Source organism: Gobius niger (assembly GCF_951799975.1).
Source record: "Gobius niger genome assembly, chromosome: 6".
Classification (NCBI taxonomy): domain Eukaryota; kingdom Metazoa; phylum Chordata; class Actinopteri; order Gobiiformes; family Gobiidae; genus Gobius; species Gobius niger.
This window is the reverse complement of record NC_136857.1, coordinates 37007702-37026239: the sequence shown is the minus strand read 5'-3', so window position 1 is coordinate 37026239 and position 18538 is coordinate 37007702. Positions and strand designations below refer to the sequence as shown.

The 18538-nt window shown below is 46.8% G+C and overlaps 1 protein-coding gene across 2 annotated transcripts in view; it reads right to left on the bottom strand.

The window, feature by feature from the left end:
* Nucleotides 1–765: 765 nt before the first annotated feature.
* The window catches only part of apc2 (APC regulator of WNT signaling pathway 2), a 67557-nt gene continuing 49784 nt past the window's right edge, over nt 766–18538 (bottom strand). For both annotated transcript variants that reach the window (XM_079558183.1, XM_079558184.1), the window contains exons 11-15: nt 17100–17198; nt 16800–16939; nt 16365–16559; nt 14785–14999; nt 766–6706 (exon numbers count right to left, since the gene is read on the bottom strand). In XM_079558183.1, coding sequence (XP_079414309.1) covers nt 1363–6706; nt 14785–14999; nt 16365–16559; nt 16800–16939; nt 17100–17198 — 5993 coding nt within the window. In that variant the 3' untranslated portion in view covers nt 766–1362. The remainder of the gene's footprint in view (nt 6707–14784; nt 15000–16364; nt 16560–16799; nt 16940–17099; nt 17199–18538) is intronic.

Here is an 18538-nt window from a genome sequence, read left to right as displayed (position 1 = left end):
TTTTCAGACTGTCAATAGAAGTTTGGATGATTTTAGTCTCTCCTTTTCATTGTTCATTTTAGTCTTATTTTAGTCGAATAAAATATCTGGACATTTTAGTCATAGCTTTAGTCTCATAAGAAACTTTTCATTTAGTTTTAGTCGGCAAAAATATAACTTTGACTAAAATTAAGACTAAATATTTTAGTCGACGAAATTAACACTGCAGTCGTGACCCCCCCACTACGACACCCAACTCTGAGCTACTGCCTTCGACTCCTCACGACTCAGGAAGATTCACTGAGAATATGTGGCGTTCACGATTTATAATGTGATGATGTCATAATGTGAGGTGGAGCAGGGCCAATACAACTCTATGGGAGAAATACAGTTTTTGTAAGAAATCTCCAAAATGTTTTTCCTCTTCAGTATTTGACAGTGACTGGATTCACAAACCTGACATATTATCTTTAAGTCTGAAAGTCCTTTCTATTGGCCAACGTCACGCCCATGTTTTCGAATACTGTCACCACTTTTGGACGCCTTTCAGAGAAAATGACATTAGTTCATATGTGCGGACAGAGGAATGAACTTTGATGCAGTTTTTGTTTCATGTGGATTCTTCTAATAATGAGATATGAACCAAAAAAAAAGACATCTGTAGTTCATCAGTTACCATAGTTACCGCCATGGAAATTTCTATTGCTCTCTGCCTCACTTTTAACTATTTCTATTACAGCAAAATCTGTGTGCTCGGCTTAAGATGTTAATGGAGAGAACAGTTTTCAGTTTTCACCTGCAGCGTTTCATCTTCAATCAAACCATCAGTGACGACGAACAGACAAAAGGACTAATCAGAATCCCTAATAAAAGCCAATTCTTCACGTTTCTGCTGGACTTTGAATGCATCACCGAAAGCTAACAGTTACACAGATATCGGTTATACAGTGGTTATTGAATACTGAGATAAATGTCCTGCGGGTTCATGTCTTCAGTGTAAAAATAGTCAGCAGTCTCTCTCGCGCCCGTCCGTCTGTCCGTCTGTCCTTCTGTCTCAGTCACTGGTCATTGTCTTCGTGGTTTTGCATAATATTGTTTAACTCGTGATGAGTGCCGCACCCGCTGTCTTTTGGCCGTTACGGTTTCACTACATTTCTACCAAGCGATGTTCGATCTACAAATACAAAAAAAGGTACAAAAAACCGATGCATCCGTCAAGTTTCCGAAGTGCATCTTCTGTAAAGAGTTCGAAAGCATACATCCAACCGTGTATGTAGACTGGAAGCGATAATACGTGACAGTTTTAAGGGGAAAACGGCGGTGAATATGGGTTAAAATGGGGATTATTTGAGGTATAAGGGAGCAGCACTGTCGTCTTTGTGCTTACGATTCAGTTTTCTCTTCCGACTTCTCGTTGATTGTTTCCTGGAACACGATGTGGCTCGGGACGTAGTTGAACGGCGTCACCCTCGCGGACTTGCTCGGCGACCCTTGCCTGAAATGCACCGCTCCTTGCATGTGCGTGCCCTCAGAATCCCCGTCCTTCCTCGTCGATCTGTCCTCCTTCTCGACCGTCGGCGAGGTGCTCGAGTTGGTCTTCGCGCTCGCCGTCTCCTCCGTTTGAACCGTGGCGTCGCTGGTTTTCCGCGACTCCAGTAAGATGGTGGGGAGCTTCCCCGGCAGCCCAGGCAGCGTGGGTAACTTGGCCTTTTCCTCGATGGGGGAAGGCACCAGCGGCAGGGCGTTCTCGGGCAGCGTGCTTTTCAGGATCTGCGGCACGTCCTCGTCGCGAATCCTCCTCCAAGTCACCCTGTTGTCGCTTTTCCGAGACTTCTTCTTTTTCAAATCCTCGCGTTCGCTTTTCGCCCTCCCGCTCGAGTCGGAGGAGGACGAGCGCAGGGAGGAGCGGCTAGTTACGCGGCTCAGGATGTTGATGCTCGGAGAGGAGGCGTGTCGCTTAAACGTGTCGGTCTCCCGCTGCTGTTTCGGATTATTGTTAACTCTGTTCGACACGTTGCGTTGCGCGGCTCGACACGGGCTTTCCGAGCTCGTCCTTCTCGCCGGACGCCTCGCCGCCACATCCCTCTCGCTCGAAGTCGCTCTGGAAACATTCGCGCTCCTCCTCTCGATCAAGGAGTTTTGCTTCTGCACTTGCGCCGCTTGGCCGTTCTTCCCCTGTGGTCTGTTCGGAGGCTGCGTCACCACTTTTAACTCCTGGCATCGCGACGAGCAGAGGAAGACCGTAGACGTGGGCACGGCCCTCCGGGGGGAGCCGTTTTGCGAACCGGGAGTGTTCCTGCCGGATCCGTCGCGCCTGATTCCCGTCTTCGCATCTTTGATAAACGTAAGCTGCCTCATGAACCCGTTTCTGTCCGATTCGCCGTTGCTCGAATGCGCAGACGTCATCCGGACCAGATCAAACCGATTCGCGGGCCTCCTCGTGTTGACTTGGTTATTGTTAGCATTGTTTTGTCTGATCATTTGATTGGTCACGAGCGGAGACAGCGGCCGGGGTTGTCTTCCTGCCTGCATGAACGGAATCCTCACCGGCGACTTCTGCGTCTTCGGAGGCGGTGACTTTTCATTTTGGTTCACGACCGGAGAGCGCCCCCTTCTCTCTGGAGGACTAGTCGCCGGCGGACTGATGCTTGGCGAGGAGTTCTTCTTTTGAATGGGTTTGCTCATCTGAACTGGCGACGTTATCTTTCTCTGGGGCGTCTTGGACGGCGTGGAGCTCTGAGAAGACCCGGAGGATGAGCTTTTCGGGATCCTCGGGGGAGGGGTCGAGCTGCGTTTCGGCAGAGACCACTCTGTCTCCTGCGGCCTGCCCAGTCGATGTAAACTCTTCGACCTGTGCTGCGCCAATTCTGGATTTTTTGGCGCGTCCAAACCATTGGACGTTTTCCTCGGAGGCGGTCGCTGCGATGGCGGGTCCTCCTTTTTGGGCGTGTAAATCACGGTTCTGCCGCGGAACACCACGGGCAGATTGGGCACCGGTTTGCGTTGGGCGAAATCGAGCGGCTTGTTTGGCTTTTTGTCCTTTGCGAATTTCCTCTCTTTGGGCGTGAAGCTCGACGTAGACATGAACGAAAGCACCGACTCCGTTTCCTCTGACGACGGCTCTTGCGATTTCGAAGCCTGGAGCCTGGTCACCACCGTGTTCGCTCCCTCTTGGATCGCCCTCCACTCTACGCTGTTCAAATCGGATTCTTTGTCCCACGCCATGTCGTCGCTGTCCAGCTCCTCGTCTATGCTCCACACCGACCGCTGCCTCTGCTTCTCCGCCTTCTTCTTCCTGGCGGCCATTTTGCGGCGCTGCTTGGGCATGGCGGATGTGATGCACTTCTGAAGCAGATCGTCTTCGGAGTCCATGCTGACAGAACTGGGTGAGCTCTGCTCTTCGTACGGGCTTTGAATCAGCATAGACTTGCTCAGATGCGTCGCGCTTTTGTTGTGTCTATTTTTATACCACACTTGCTGCGCTTTGGTCTTGTGCTCGTCAAACTCGGCGTCGCTTAAAGAGCTGAGAGAGGAGCTTAGAGAGTAGCATCCCACTGACTCGTCTTTCATCAGATTCTGCTTTATCCTGTGGAAGCCTCTTGGTTTCTGCGTGTTCTCGACCCGCCCGATGTTGGTCATGCTTTTGGACAGCGTGTTCCTGCTCGCCTCTCTCAGCTGTTTCCTCGTTGGCCTTTTCGCAAGTTCGTTCTCATCATAAAAGCTATTGCTGTCCTCTGAGGAATGCCGCTTATGTTGGTACATGCGCTCACTTTGGCAACGAGCATTCAGGTTGCTCTCTGAGTTTTGCTTGATGACGGGCAGCTCCATCTTCCTCACTTGCATTTTCCGTTGCTGGATGGGGGACAGGTTTCTTTGGTTGGCCACTCGGTCTGCCACCTCTTTGCTCTGCATCAGCAGCCTCTGCGTCGGCACCACGTGTTTGCTCATCCGCGTCAGCTGGATCTCCGGTTGGTAGGTCGGCCTGTGCGGCTTGTGGAAGTGCGAGAAAATCCGCAGGTCCTCGATGCGCTTCGCCTCGTCGTCCATCGGCTCCTGCTTCAAACCTTTGGCCGTGCACTCTTTGGCGCCTCTCTCTTTCACCGAATAATGCAGCGTTTCGTCGCTGAGCGAAGTGGTGCTGGAGAAGTTGACCGCCGTGTTCTCCGCCGAATCCGAATCGTCGAACTTGTCTTTTTGCGGCATCACGATCCGCCTGCCATGATAAATTTGCGTTTTCCCGCTTGGCAGCATGTAAACCGGGAGCTGTATCTGCTTTCTCATTTGCGGGTTGAGCATGTGCGACGGCAGAGTCATTAGCGACGGTCTTAATTTCCTGAACCTGGAAGGCATCGCTGAGTTGATGCACTCTTTAAGTATTTCAATATCGTCGTCCGAGTTGCCTTCGCTGTAGCGCTCGTTGTGCAGCTCGTCTTCTTCGTAGTAGCAGTTTTTATCGTTCTGTTGAAGCAGTGGCGTCAGCTTTAGCTCCACGTCTTTCTGAATGTAGTGCTCATGAAGAGGCAACGCACTCAAACTTGAAGCGCATGAGAAGTTTTCCGTCGGTTTCTCCACAGTAAAGTATATCATCCCGTCCAGATCCGACGGGTTGAATCGGTCTTTCGAATCCGTGATCTCCATGAACTTCCTGATACTCGTTTCCCACTGCCCGATCGGCTGCATTTCCGGTACGTTCTGTTCGCCGTAACATGGCGTTTTGCTGCGACTGGGCGGCATCGTTTGGCCCGGGCTGTCGGGCAAATCGCTCGGGCTGATCGTGCCATCGATCATCTCGCTGCACGGATCGCTTTGGATGGAACTCGCGATGGACGGGGACTCGAAACTGCCGAGCGAACTCACCGAGCTGCATCTGCTCATGACCAGCGGCGTCTCGTGGATGTAATTCTCGGAGGAGCTTGAAGGAGACCTGTCCTCCAGTACAGGATTGTGCGCGCCGCGGAGGAACACCTTCTCTCTCTTCGCCGGACACGGAATCGCAATCGGGACGGTTTCTTTGCCTTGGAACGTCTTGGAGTCGGTCAGGAGCAGCTGGCTGTCACTCAAATCCTCCAAAGTCTCATCCTCTTCTAATCTCTTCACCTCTTCTCCATCTTCAACTTCGATTATCTCCAACGACGAATCGCTGTCGAGTTCGTTTTCGCTTTGTACGTCCAGCGCCCCCGCCCCGTCCCCTTCTCCGGACGACAGAGAGGACAGCGAGCTGCAGCGCGAGAAGCAAATCGGAGTGTTTTCAACGGAGTACTTCTGAACCGTCTCCATCGTGCCTATTGCGGGGCTTCTCGTCGACGCCATTGGGGAGAACTTGCTCATGCTTCCGCCCGTCATCGCGGTTGGAACCCAGGCTTGTCTGCGCATGGCTTGAGCCGCTTGTACATTGATGCCCGTCTTCGCCACGCCGAATTTAGCCACGCTTTGGATGAGCGGAACTTGTTGATACGTCGGGGAGAGCTTTATGGATGTCATGCTAACATCGGAGGACATTTTTGTTGATGCGCTGACTGGAGATTGAGCAGGCTGTTCTTGGTTCTTATCTGCTTCTATCATGTTGAAATCTTGTGTTTTTATCTCGTCATTGCCCATTGTGTCCCTCTCTGGGATTTCCTGCTCTGTTGTCTCATTCTGCACGGCATTTATGACATTTAGCAGCTGATCATGCGCCACTTTCAGATCGAGCTGGTTTGGCCTCTGCTGTTGGATTACCGCAGGCCTTGGCGCTGGTAGTATCTGAGCTTTGCTCCCACAGTATCCGTCGCTGCTGCCGCTGTTCAGGCTGTCCGTGGAGACACTCGAATGGGTCGCTTTGAGGCGTAAAAGCGCATGCGCACGGCTTAACCGGCCCCTGTTTAGTAAGCTGCTTGTGTCGGAGAACCGGCAGGGGGAGCAGGACATCGCTCTGCCTTCATTCTGCTCGTCCAAACCGTACGGCCAGTCAGCGAGGTGGTCTTCGGAGCTAAGACTCAGGCTGTCCTCGGATGAAGTGTGCATGGTGATATCCTCCACTAAACGGTCTATTTTCGCCACCGTATTTGTGATTTTCTTCGCTAGCTTTTCTGCAGCGGCTGATACAACGTCGTCCTGCGCGGGGGCGATTTGGCGGCTACTTTGAGGCGGCCCGACGTCTCGCTCCGGTTCGTTGTTTTTCTTCCGCGCCTGGGTCTGTATTAAGTTTGAGTTGGAGAGAAACATGGACAGCATCGAGAAGCTTCCCGTCTCCAAACTGCTTGACATATTCGGGCCTTCGTCGTCGTCGAAGCAGCCTGAATCGGAGGCGTAGTCCTTGGCGAGGCTCTCGATGTGGCGCAGCGGCTTGTTGAGAGTCAAATGCTTCGGGCTCTTTTCGATCGTGTCAAAAGTCTCCGTCAAGTGTTTGGCCTCGAGCTCGGCCTCCAGAGCTTTCTGTTTCCTCATGTACAGCGTGGGCATGCACGAGCCGGGCGACACCACGGCAGTATCCTTGTATTTCAGCGGCCGGTTAGCAAGCAGGTTCCTCAAAGCCGCGGCGCTGCCCATAGCGATCATCTTGTGCTTGGAGTGGATGAGGTTGCGTAGCATGCTGACCGCGCCCAGGTCCCAGAGAAGCTCCTGGTCTTTGGGGCTTCGTGCCGAGAGGTTCCAGAGGGTTCCACAGGCGTTACTGACGATGGTCAGGCTGTGGGAGCGCAAGTGCTGGAGCAGGGTCTGCAGGCAGCTGTGGTCACGCAGGACTTGTCTGTGGAAAGAGAAAAGAGACACATTGTAAGTCCAAGGTGTCATTTTTATCTGACCTCTATTTAAAGAACAACTAACCCCAAAATCAACTTTTTTTTCTAGCTAAGTTGTATAAATGGGTTTCTTATAGTGTTGTCTACGTGTATCTGTCACTATTTTAACAATTTAGTGCAAATTTGTTGAAATCCTGTCTTTGTGTCCCAAACCGTCTGTGTGGCGCCATCTGCAGCGAACTGTCGGTACTGCATTTGATTTTTTGAATTCGGCACCCAATTAGCGGAGGGGATAGAGATGATGTCAGGAGGTTTGAGATGATGTCACGGGCCCTGCCGCTCTGGGGTATAAAATGGCTCAGTCTCGCTCACGCCCCCGTAGCGAGTTGGAGTTGGAATAGCGAGAGAATATTTTCATCGATTGTCAGGTTTGCGATTAGTTATCATAGCATTTAGGTAGATTTTATTAGGATAGCTTGTTTATTATAGATAATTGTATAGTTTTAGTAGTGTTAGTTGTTGAATATTGTAGTTGTAGTCACTAGTTGCTTTTATTGTTAGATTAGTTAGCTCAGTTTAGCTTAGGGCGTTTGTTAGTATTGTTTTTAGTGGTCTATCGTGTATAATTTAATTGTTAGTTGTTAATTGTACTGTGTTAGGATGGGGAGGAAGTGTAGTGTAGTGGGGTGCCACAGTTCTGTAGGTTTGCACAGGTTTCCGCAGAACTTAGAAATTAGGCGCCAGTGGACGCGCGCAATTGGCTTGGGGGAAAACTGCGAACTCCCTGCTCATGCTGGAGTTTGCAAAGACCATTTTACGCGCGATTCCTTCGCCAACTTCATGGAGGTTGAACTGGGCTATGCTAGTCTTCTGCGTTTGAAGAGCGAGGCCGTCCCCACCCTTGCTCTTCCACGACTGAGCCTTAGCCCACTGACACTGCTGCCCCGCCAACAGGACGATTTCGGGCACCAATGTGAGGTGAGTGAGAAAAATAATGCTGATTTACCCATTTTGGGTTTGGTAATAATTGCAATGATTGTAGGTGCTGTAAAAAGAGGCACTTGGTTCACTCTGTCCCGGTCATTTCTGTCAGTAGAAGCTACTTTGCTCACAGATTGAGTCATGTACAGTATATAGAATATTGATGTGCACGTCAGAATAGATCGTTATTGTAGTGTCTCAAACAAATTCGCCGTTTTGGCCTCTGATAATACCAATCACATGAGTCGTGTAGATATGTTGAAAAAATATGGCGTGTAAATAGACTCTGCAGCCTCAGCTCCAGGCGACGTGTCCCGCACTCGCTCACTGTGGCTGAGGAACAGCAGCCACCGGTTATAAGCGCGTCTACTCGCTGCCCGGGGCAGCCTGCTAATGCATCAGTCTGCAAAGTTACGCCAACACTGTGCGCAAATGTGCACGAGTCTGAGCACCAAACTAATCTAAGTTTTACATGACTGTAGCTTTTGACAGTAGCTACAAGCTAGCCTGTATAGCTAACGTATAGCTAGAATGCACTGTGTGTCGGAGGCTAAACTGACCGGCTCCGTGCGCGCTCTGCTCCCGTTTGATGCTCGACTGCGGTCAGTGAGGAGAGGGCTGACCACTCCAGGTGGACCGTGTGGTCAGTGGGCGCTCACAGATATGAGCTGTGGCTTCAGAATCAGTATAGTTGTTAATGCCATTGTTGTTGAACAGGTTCACAAAGTAGGATCAATTCTGCTAATTATGTTCATGTTGACAAGTTTTCTGAACTGAACCAAAGTTTACACCTATTTGGACGCAGCTATTCAAAATGCCAAACCATTTGGAAGTTTTTAGTAGCTACTGTAGCCATCATGAACCTGATACAAATATTTGGTTTATCTGCTATAGGGGGGCATATTCTAAAGTATATCCTAGGTTGTTTTCCTATAAATCATCAATACAAGTTTACAATCTATGTGCATGTCACGTGTGTGTACACTTTATGAATATTATTTATTTTTGTGTTTTCAGCCAAAAGTGAGCAGAGAAATTGGTTGCCAGACTGATCCAGTCATTACATGGCATGCAAGTGTCCAGGCCAATGTGAAGCCGAGCAGGCGAAGCAAAGGTGAAATCTATTTATCCTTTATACAGTACTGTCATTTTATGTATAAAACAGTCACCACTTTTGTTTTTTTATATAGTTAGACACAAGTTGTGTAATTACTGCCATTTTAAACGCGTTTATTTTGTTTGTGTTTTGTACAGCTACTCAAGCCCGGACCGCTTACACAAGCGTCGGTTGTGGGACTGAGGACCTGATGGAAATCCCTCTTCCTGACAGTCCCAGAGCAGCCTCTACACCTTTAAAAAGGAGAAGGTGTGAGGTGTCAGCGTCTGACCCCAGCTTCCACATTGATGACAGCGCCAGCACTTTGAACTGTTCAAGGTAAAAAGAAAAGAGTTTTAATTGAAAAAATATATACAGCGTCCTGGTTTTTTGAGGGATGAAATATCCTTTCTTTTATATAGCATTCCTGCTGAAGTCCCTCCACACAAGGACAAAAAATATATTGTTCATGAGGACCAACTGCTGGAGCTGTTCAGGCGCTGTCCTGTCTGCACTGGTCGCTGTGCTGTGGACACCATCACCATCGGCACACTGCTTCGGGTCACGCAACAGTGTCCTCGCTGTGAGTTCTCCAATCAGTGGTCCAGTCAGCCCATGGTGAACAACGTCCCAGCTGGAAACCTACAGCTCTGTGCTGCTGTGCTGTTCACCGGCTCATCGTTTAGTCAGATTTCAAAGGTACTGCAAAAACATTTGATTTTTCCATATATTATCCGATGATAACAGATGTTTTAATTTTATAGTTCTTGGGGGCCTTCAATATTCAGGGACTGTCAGAGCAGTGCTTCTACAGGCATCAGGCAAAGCTCCTCATCCCTACGGTCAACTGGCAGTGGAAGCTGGAGCAGGATAACCTCATCAGGGAGGCTCTTGAAAGCGGCTCTGTGTCACTGGGCGGGGACATGCGGGCAGATTCACCTGGTAAATACATTTCATAAACATTTATCTGAAGTATTAAAAGTCAGCTAATGTATAACTTGCATTCATGTTGGACATTCAGCCAAGTATGGCAGTTACACGATGATGAATCTAACGTGTAACAAAGTCATTGACATCCAGCTAGTCCAGGTAAAACATTACAATAAAAACATAACTATGTAATTTGGGATAACTGTGCATTATGATAGAATTCTTTATTCTTATTTTTTTTGTCTTATTAGAGCAATGAGGTTGGAAACAGCGTGCGCATGGAGAAGGAGGGCTTTGTGCGGAGTCTGACCATGCTGGAAGAGAGGGGTGTCAATGTGGAGGCCATTGTGACGGACCGACACACCGGCGTGCAAAAGTTTTTACGGGAGGAAAGAAAGGAAATCAGTCACTACTTTGACCCATGGCACATGGGAAAGGGTATGCATTTTGGTTATGCTGTGTAATATTATGGTTATTGTGCATTTAGTAAATATATATTTTAATACCTAGGAATTGGGAAGAAAGTGGATGAGCTGGGAAAGAGAAAGAGCACCCAGGACGCTGGCCAGTGGAGGAAAAGCCTTGTAAACCACCTCTATTGGTCAGCTTCTACGTCCTCCTCGGGACAAGAGGCTGTCGCCAAGTGGACTTCTGTGGCGAACCACATGCAGAATGTCCACACGCATGACAACGTCCTGTTCCCTCAGTGCCTCCATGAGCCTCTGGTTGGGGAAGGGTCAAGAGTGTGGCTCAAACCAAGTAAGTATAGCAAGCAATACTGGCCCTTTGGCCATTGTATTTTATGGATATAATAGATTTCAGGCTAGCATTGCCATTGTAAATGTCATTCTTTAAAATGCTTTACTCTGTAGGTACAGCAGCGTGTGAGAGACTCACAGACATTCTTTTGGCCCCACGCTTTGTCAAGGATGTAGAAAAAATTAGTCCGGTGTACCACACATCAACCCTTGAGGCTTTCCACAGTCTGATTATCAGATTCTCCCCTAAAAGTGTGGGCTTCTCCTTCAAAGGAATGTTTGCTCGGTAATACCTACAGAAAGTATTTCAAATGTTTATGTTCTGTGTATATATATATGTAAACATACTTTTTTCCCCAGGTTGCAAGTTGCTGCATTGCATTACAATGAGAATGCAAATAGGTCTCACGCAACGACGGTAGAGGGTGTGCTTAGGTATGCAATTGTGTACCCAAAGTACAAACACGGAGACTACACTGTGAGAGCCCTGAAGACAAAACCTACCTCATGTATGTCACATTTACAAAATGAGTTCAACGCTTTTAAGTCAGCGAGGACAAACGTTTTTTTCCTTGTTTACAGTCTATATCGACAAGCTGATGGCACTGCTCTTTGACAGTGTGGTGGAGGATCCTCTCCTGTATCAGGAGCATTCAGAAAAAGTCCCTGTGCCTGAACCACTCTGTGCACAATATGAGAGGCCAGACAAACAGGACGCTGTGAGCAGGCACAGGACCAGATTCTTCAAGAAGACATAAGGTGACCAACGCACCTGTACTGCATACAGATTTGAAGAAAGTTTGGACTTGGTCATTTTGTATGGCAAATAAATTACGTAGATTATAGAGCTAGCTTATAGAGCTAAACTATAGTGCTAACCATTATCCAAAGTCCAATGTGTATCTTTGTCATGTAATTGTGTAATTTTGCCTGTGATTTAATTTTATATATCATGTAACAATATATATATATATATTTTTGTCTTTGTTGGGTGTCCCAGGATCGGAAAAAAATGATGCGCTGGGCAAGAAAAGGTGAACGGAGGAAATGACGAGGTGGAAGAAAAGCTTTGTGAACCATCTATATGAACCATCTCTACTGGTCACCATCAAAGTCCTCCTCAGGTGATGAAGCTGTGGCTGAGTGGACATCTGGGCATCACTACATTCAGAATGTCCACGGTAAACCCCCTGTTCCCTCGCTGTCTTCACAGGCCTTTGGTTGGGGATGATGCAAGAGTGTGGCCAAAATCAAGTATGTGTAATTACAATTACTCCTCCCAATATCTAATTTATATTGATGCATTTACACTTCACATATCAATTTATTATTCTATGTAATTCTTCATAATTCTATATAGGCACAGCAGCATGCGAGAGACTCTTACTCTTTTGTTAACACCACGTTTTTTGAAAGATTAAGCTAAAATAAGCCCACAATACCACACTTCGCATATTGAGGCATTCCATAGTCTGATTCTCTCACAATAGTCTGGGCTTCTTATTCAAAGGAATGCTGGCCAGGTAATGAATCCTAAAGGTTCAACAAATATTCACTAGAGTTATTTTAGCACTTTGAAATGTTTAGAAAATAATACATAGATACTGCATATTAATGTTTATTTATGAAATTTTAGGGTGCAGGTTGGTGCCTTGAATTATGATTAAAAAAGGCAAATCGTCATATGCTGTTGTATGCCATAGTGTATCCAAAATTCAAGCGTGGAGACTACACAGTGAGAGCCATGAAGACCAGAGCTACCTCAGGTATGTCACATTAAAAACAACACAACCAATGCTTTTACAAGGACAAATGTTTTGTGCTTTGTTTACAGTCTACTTTGACCAACTAATGGCCCTGCTGTTTGAAAGTGTGGTCGAGGATCCTCTCCCATATCAGGAGCACACAAAGTACCTGTGCCTGAACCACTCTGTGCCCATTGGACAATGTAATAGATTAAAATCAATGTTTCATGCAAGATGTAATTGTGGGCAGTAAAAAAAAAATGAAGCCTGTATATGTTGTGTCAGATATGTCACAGGAAGGTATATGCAGGACCGCTTTATGTTTCTAGAAGCTGAAAACTTACTGCATGTATAATTATTACAGTTGGTATTGTATAACATAACCAGTCAACTTTGTCTGTTCAATTTGTTTATTGCACACATCTATGTAGGCCAAGTGAGTGGCACATGCAGCTCAACCTCAAGTGAAATGTGAGCTGTCTGATGTAGTAAGTTTGTAGTAAGTTTTACCAAAGAAATTGTGCTACAATAGGGAAATTGCACTGTTGTAAGAGCCAGAAGTGCAGAATCAAGTAAGAAAACTGGTACAAAACAAGATCTATAATATTTCAATATTCAACTAAAACAGCATACATATAAATACTTCATTATAGCCTTTACTCTACAGTGTCATCATTCAGTGGTAGTTTAGTGTATGTGTTAACGTTGGTTAAACCTTTAATTCACTAAATTTAGTTATAGAAATTACTTCAGGCTATTTACTTAGGGCTAACTGGCTCTTTGGGTTCACAATGTTAGATTCAAGCCTTTAGAGAAACATAACCTGAAAGATTATTTCACATCTTCAATGGCAAACCAAAAACAATTTCAAAAAGACAGTGTTCTTGCTCAATAATACAGGCCTACATATATTTATTTATGTGATATGTTTTGTGCACTTTGCTATAATTAAAATCTTTGTAACACAAATAGCCACGTCTCTCTATCACACACTCTGCTGAGGACACTGAGACACATCTCCCATGTTCACGTAGACCACAGCAAAAGTCTACATCTAAAATAGATCGGTAAATTCTGAAAGCAGCCAGGACAGTTACGTCCCTTAGCTGCGATGCTAACGTCGATCGAGCTCAATGCTAAGCTGCTAGCTTTGTAAATGACAGAGGAATAAATGACCCAGCGCCTCAGGTACAAGGCCGCTGTCTGCCACGATGCCCCCCCTGTGTAGAGAGAGCTGTAGATCTGTCCCAGTGGAACATGTTGCTAAATAAGTTAGCTCGCTGGAACTCCATGCTCCCATGCTCGGACTTTGTTTACGAGGAGCGGTGCAGCGTCGAAGTCAGAAGCCTCAAGCCTGTCAATCACAGACCCAGGCCCCTCCCACCCCTCACCCCTCCCGCGTGCCCCTTAGTCCTCCAGGCAACGCCCCCTTTCTGTTGAGATTTTCAAATCTGAGGCTCTGGCGCTGAGGCTCTGGAAGGAGGGGTTAGTAGTTCTTTAAAGGGAGACACTACAGGCAAAACCATTTATTCTTTCCTTTTTTTTGCTTTCAAGTTTTGGGCCAAACTGGTCTCTAACATATAAACTTTCACCTGGAAACTCAATCTTCACAATAACACGATTAATTATTCACTGATTCAATGTTTCTCCATAGATTTATTTGGCCACTTTCTCAAAATGCATTTTATTGATTGACCGCAGTCAATTATTGGTTTTCATGTTCTTTATTATTATTCCTCTTCCATCTTTTTCCCGATTTTCTCCAGCTTTCAGCACTTTCATGCTTTATGCAATTTATGCAAGTTATGCATCAAAACGTTCCGCATGTTGAGGAGAAGGGTGCTATTACTTTTGGGACTTCTGCAACTTACGTTTTTTCCGCAATCGGCCGAAATGTCGGAGATTTTTCCCATTGACTTATAATGGGGCTGCCTCAAATCCATGCTTTTCTGCACTTTTTTCTGCATTTTATGCAATTTCTGCACTTTGTGCATGTTCAGCTTCTGCAACTTGTGGGTTTTGAGAAAAAATTGGCCTTCTGCAGATTTCCAGTTTTTTTATACGGGAGTTTGAAATTTTTGCATTAGTGTGTATGTGCGAATCCAGCGGGAGACTCCAGGCCTTTCAGCCGTTTGTGCAGCTTCTGCCATTGAAGCACTGAGGCCATTTCAACAGTTTGACCAGTTTATGGAATTTAAAAAGTTTATGCAATATTAACAATTTATGCAAAGTAACCACTTTATGGGATTTAACCAGTTTATGCAACTTAAGAGTTTATGCAAATTAACCCATTCATGCATTTTACCACTTTATGCAGTTTATACCGTTTATGCAACATGACATTTTATGCATTTTATCAGTTTATGCAAATTTGATTATGCAATTTGAAGAGTTTATGCAATTTCTGCATTCGCTTCCCGCATTTCCGCAGTCAATCGCAAAGGCTTGTTATTATTTATTGCTCATTGCTTTCATGGTTGTCTTATTTATGTCAGGATTCTACAGCAATGGTTTTAATTTGATCTCTCTAAATAATAACCGGGAGATAATGCAAACTCCACACAGAAAGGCCTCACCTGTAGTCCTCTCTGGTGGCGATGAGGCTGGACACGTTCCTCAGAATCCCTCCGCCGCTCTCGATGATGGCCAGGGAGTTGGTTTGGCAGCGGTACGTCAGAGTGCTCACCAGAAACCCCAGAGCACCCTCTACGGAGCAGATGGCGTTCTTGTTATCGATGCTGTGAGCCGACAGGTTCCACAGGGCGCTCAACAAACTCTTCAGGGTCGACTCCTGGGAGAGACGAGATGGTTATGAGAGAGATGGTCTAGACTTAAATCTGGAAAGACCTGCATCTTTTAGGCTACAACAAATTACATGATTTATCGTGAGAATGCAAAATAATAGTAGACTAAAACTACCTTGATGGCTTGAAGTTTGTTGTTGCTAGCATGTCGTACTAGTTTATTATTAGCATGTTGTACCTTGGTGGCCTGTAGTTTGTTGTCGTTAGCATGTCGTACTAGTTTATTGTTGGCATGTCGCACCTTGGTGGCCTGTAGTATATTGTTCGCATGTCATACCTTGGTGGCCTGTAGTTTGTTGTTGTTAGCATGTCGTACTAGTTTGTTGTTAGCATGTCGTACCTTGGTGGCCAGTAGTTTATTGTTGTTAGCATGTTGTACTAGTTTGTTGTTAGCATGTCGTACCTTGGTGGCCGGTAGTTTATTGTTGTTAGCATGTTTTTCTTGTTTGTTGTTAGCATGTCGCACCTTGGTGGCCGGTAGTTTATTGTTGTTAGCATGTTCTACTAGTTTGTTGTTGGCATGTCGCACCTTGGTGGCCTGTAGTATATTGTTAGCATGTCGTACCTGTTTGTTGTTAGCATACCTTGGTGGCCTGTAGTTTGTTGTTGTTAGCATGTCGTACTCGTTTGTTGTTAGCATACCTTGGTGGCCTGTAGGTTGTTGCTGTTAGCATGTCGTACTAGTTTGTTGTTAGCATGTCGTACTAGTTTGTTGTTAGCATACCTTGGTGGCCTGTAGTTTCTTGTTGTTAGCATGTCGTACTAGTCTGTTGTTAGCATACTTTGGTGGCCTGTAGGTTGTTGCTGTTAGCATGTCGTACTAGTCTGTTGTTAGCATACCTTGGTGGCCTGTAGGTTGTTGCTGTTAGCATGTCGTACTAGTCTGTTGTTAGCATACCTTGGTGGCCTGTAGGTTGTTGCTGTTAGCATGTCGTACTAGTTTGTTGTTCGCATGTCGTACTAGTTTGTTGTTAGCATACCTTGGTGGCCTGTAGGTTGTTACTGTTAGCATGTCATACTAGTCTGTTGTTAGCATACCTTGGTGGCCTGTAGGTTGTTGCTGTTAGCATGTCGTACTAGTCTGTTGTTAGCATACCTTGGTGGCCTGTAGTTTGTTGTTGTTAGCATGTCGTACTAGTTTGTTGTTAGCATACCTTGGTGGCCTGTGGGTTGTTGCTGTTAGCATGTCGTACTAGTTTGTTGTTCGCATGTCGTACTAGTTTGTTGTTAGCATACCTTGGTGGACTGTAGTTTGTTGTTGTTAGCATGTCGTACTAGTCTGTTGTTAGCATACCTTGGTGGACTGTAGTTTGTTGTTGTTAGCATGTCGTACTAGTCTGTTGTTAGCATACCTTGGTGGCCTGTAGCGCGCAGGCCATGAGCGCGGACACACAGCGGATGTCGCGCAGGACTCGTTTGCTGCTGATGTCCGCTCTCCACGACAGGTTTCTGAGGACGGAGGACACCACCTGATGGAGCTCCTCGCTGTCTGAGCCCAGCTGAGCCACCAGGGCCTGCAGGCAGCTCCGACGAGAGCACAGCGTGGCCTAGAGCAAAGACAACAGTTTATAAAGTTAGCTTAAGGCTTAAGACGCTGCAGGTGAATAGGAACCAAAAAAAAAGATTGAGATATCAATTTGAAGCTTTTGCTGTATATTACTGATATGAGGGAGAGTTTTTTTTACTGAAAACTAAAAATGTTAAGGCAGAAAACTTCTTCTCTACATGGACCACTGCATGATGGTGTTTACAGCTGCAGCCTTAAGTGGAAGACAAAAGAGTGAAACCTTGTTAACGACGTCTCCGAAGGTGAGGTTGGTGATGGCCATCCCAGCGTAGCGTCGCAGGGCCATGTTTATGGGGTCGTTCTGCGTCCCGTACATCTCGTTCTCCAGGTGGATCAGGTCAGACACCACCTGCAGACCTCCTGAACACAACAAGGAAGATCCGCTACATCAGAACTAACAGATTTTTTAGTACATCGCCCAGGCATAGTGGGTCACATGTGTGCTACAGGTGGCGCTGTGTTTCCCAGGCCGCCCCTTGTGTCTGTCTGTGATTCTGTATGAGTGAAAGGCGTCACTGACCGAGCTCGTTCATGGCTCGGCGATATTCCTCCTCGAACGACAGCTTCATGATGGCGCAGACGGCCTGACAGATCTGAGGGTCCACCGGCTCCGGGACATCTGACCGAGACAAACACAGGTCAGACTGGGTTCAACACACAGTCCCGATATAGTCCCAGTCACAAGATTTGTCATGCTAATCCGTATGTCTGAAAAGATCTGCACTGATTCATCATTTCAAAGGAGGCTTTGACTTAAATGTGGTTGATGGTTGACGACAGCTGAAAACATCTGGATCGTTCATTTGCGATGTTTGAGGCTAATGCTAACGGCTATAGGAAAAACACATTGAACAAGCTAGCGGACTCTGAATAGTTTCCGGGACTAGCCGACTTGCTAACTGTCCCATACATTAGGATCGAACGCTGCTTCTCGTTTTTATTTCTATGGTTTGGACCCGGAAGTAGCTTGGCTCTCGTGTATAATGTCACACTTATCGACTCTTGTTAAAGGTGCATTATGCAACTTTTCATTTTGAAAAAAGTTGATATTGGTGGGTATTTGACCTTTCAGTGATCCAGCAGCTGCATTATTGGTTAGGCTGATCGCTCCATAATCAATTGTTTTTAGGGTTTCTGGTAGGTTTTCTGAATGGAATGAATGCATAACCATAGATGTGGCTCAATCAGTAGTGAAAGCCTACCAGAAACCGTACAAACAATTGATACTTGAGAGAGTAACTGGTTTGGACCTGGTTTAGCCCTGGTTCAATCCTAGTTCAGTCCTGGTTCAGTCCTGGTTCGGTCCTGGTTCAGTTCTGGTTCAGTCCTGGTTTAGGCCTGGTTCGGTTCTGGTTCAGTCCTGGTTCAGTCCTGGTTTAGGCCTGGTTCGGTCCTGGTTTAGGCCTGGTTCGGTCCTGGTCCGGGCCTGATTCGGTCCTGGTTTAGGCCTGGTTTAGGCCTGGTTCGGTCCTGGTTTAGGCCTGGTTCGGTCCTGGTCCGGGCCTGGTTCGGTCCTGGCCCGGGCCTGGTTCAGTCCTGGTTCAGTCCTGGTTTAGTCCTGGTTCAGTCCTAGTTCAGTCCTGGTTCAGTCCTGGTTTAGGCCTGGTTCGGTCCTGGTCCGGGCCTGGTTCAGTCCTGGTTTAGGCCTGGTTCGGTCCTGGTTTAGTCCTGGTTCGGTCCTGGCCCGGGCCTGGTTCAGTCCTGGTTCAGTCCTGGTTTAGTCCTGGTTCAGTCCTGGTTCAGTCCTGGTTCAGTCCTGGTTCAGTCCTGGTTTAGGCCTGGTTCGGTCCTGGTTAAGGCCTGGTTCGGTCCTGGTCTGGGCCTGGTTCAGTCCTGGTTTAGGCCTGGTTCAGTCCTGGTTCAGTCCTGGTTCAGTCCTAGTTTAGGCCTGGTTCAGTCCTGGTTCAGTCCTGGTTCAGTCCTGGTTCAGTCCTGGTTCAGTCATGGTTCAGTCCTGGT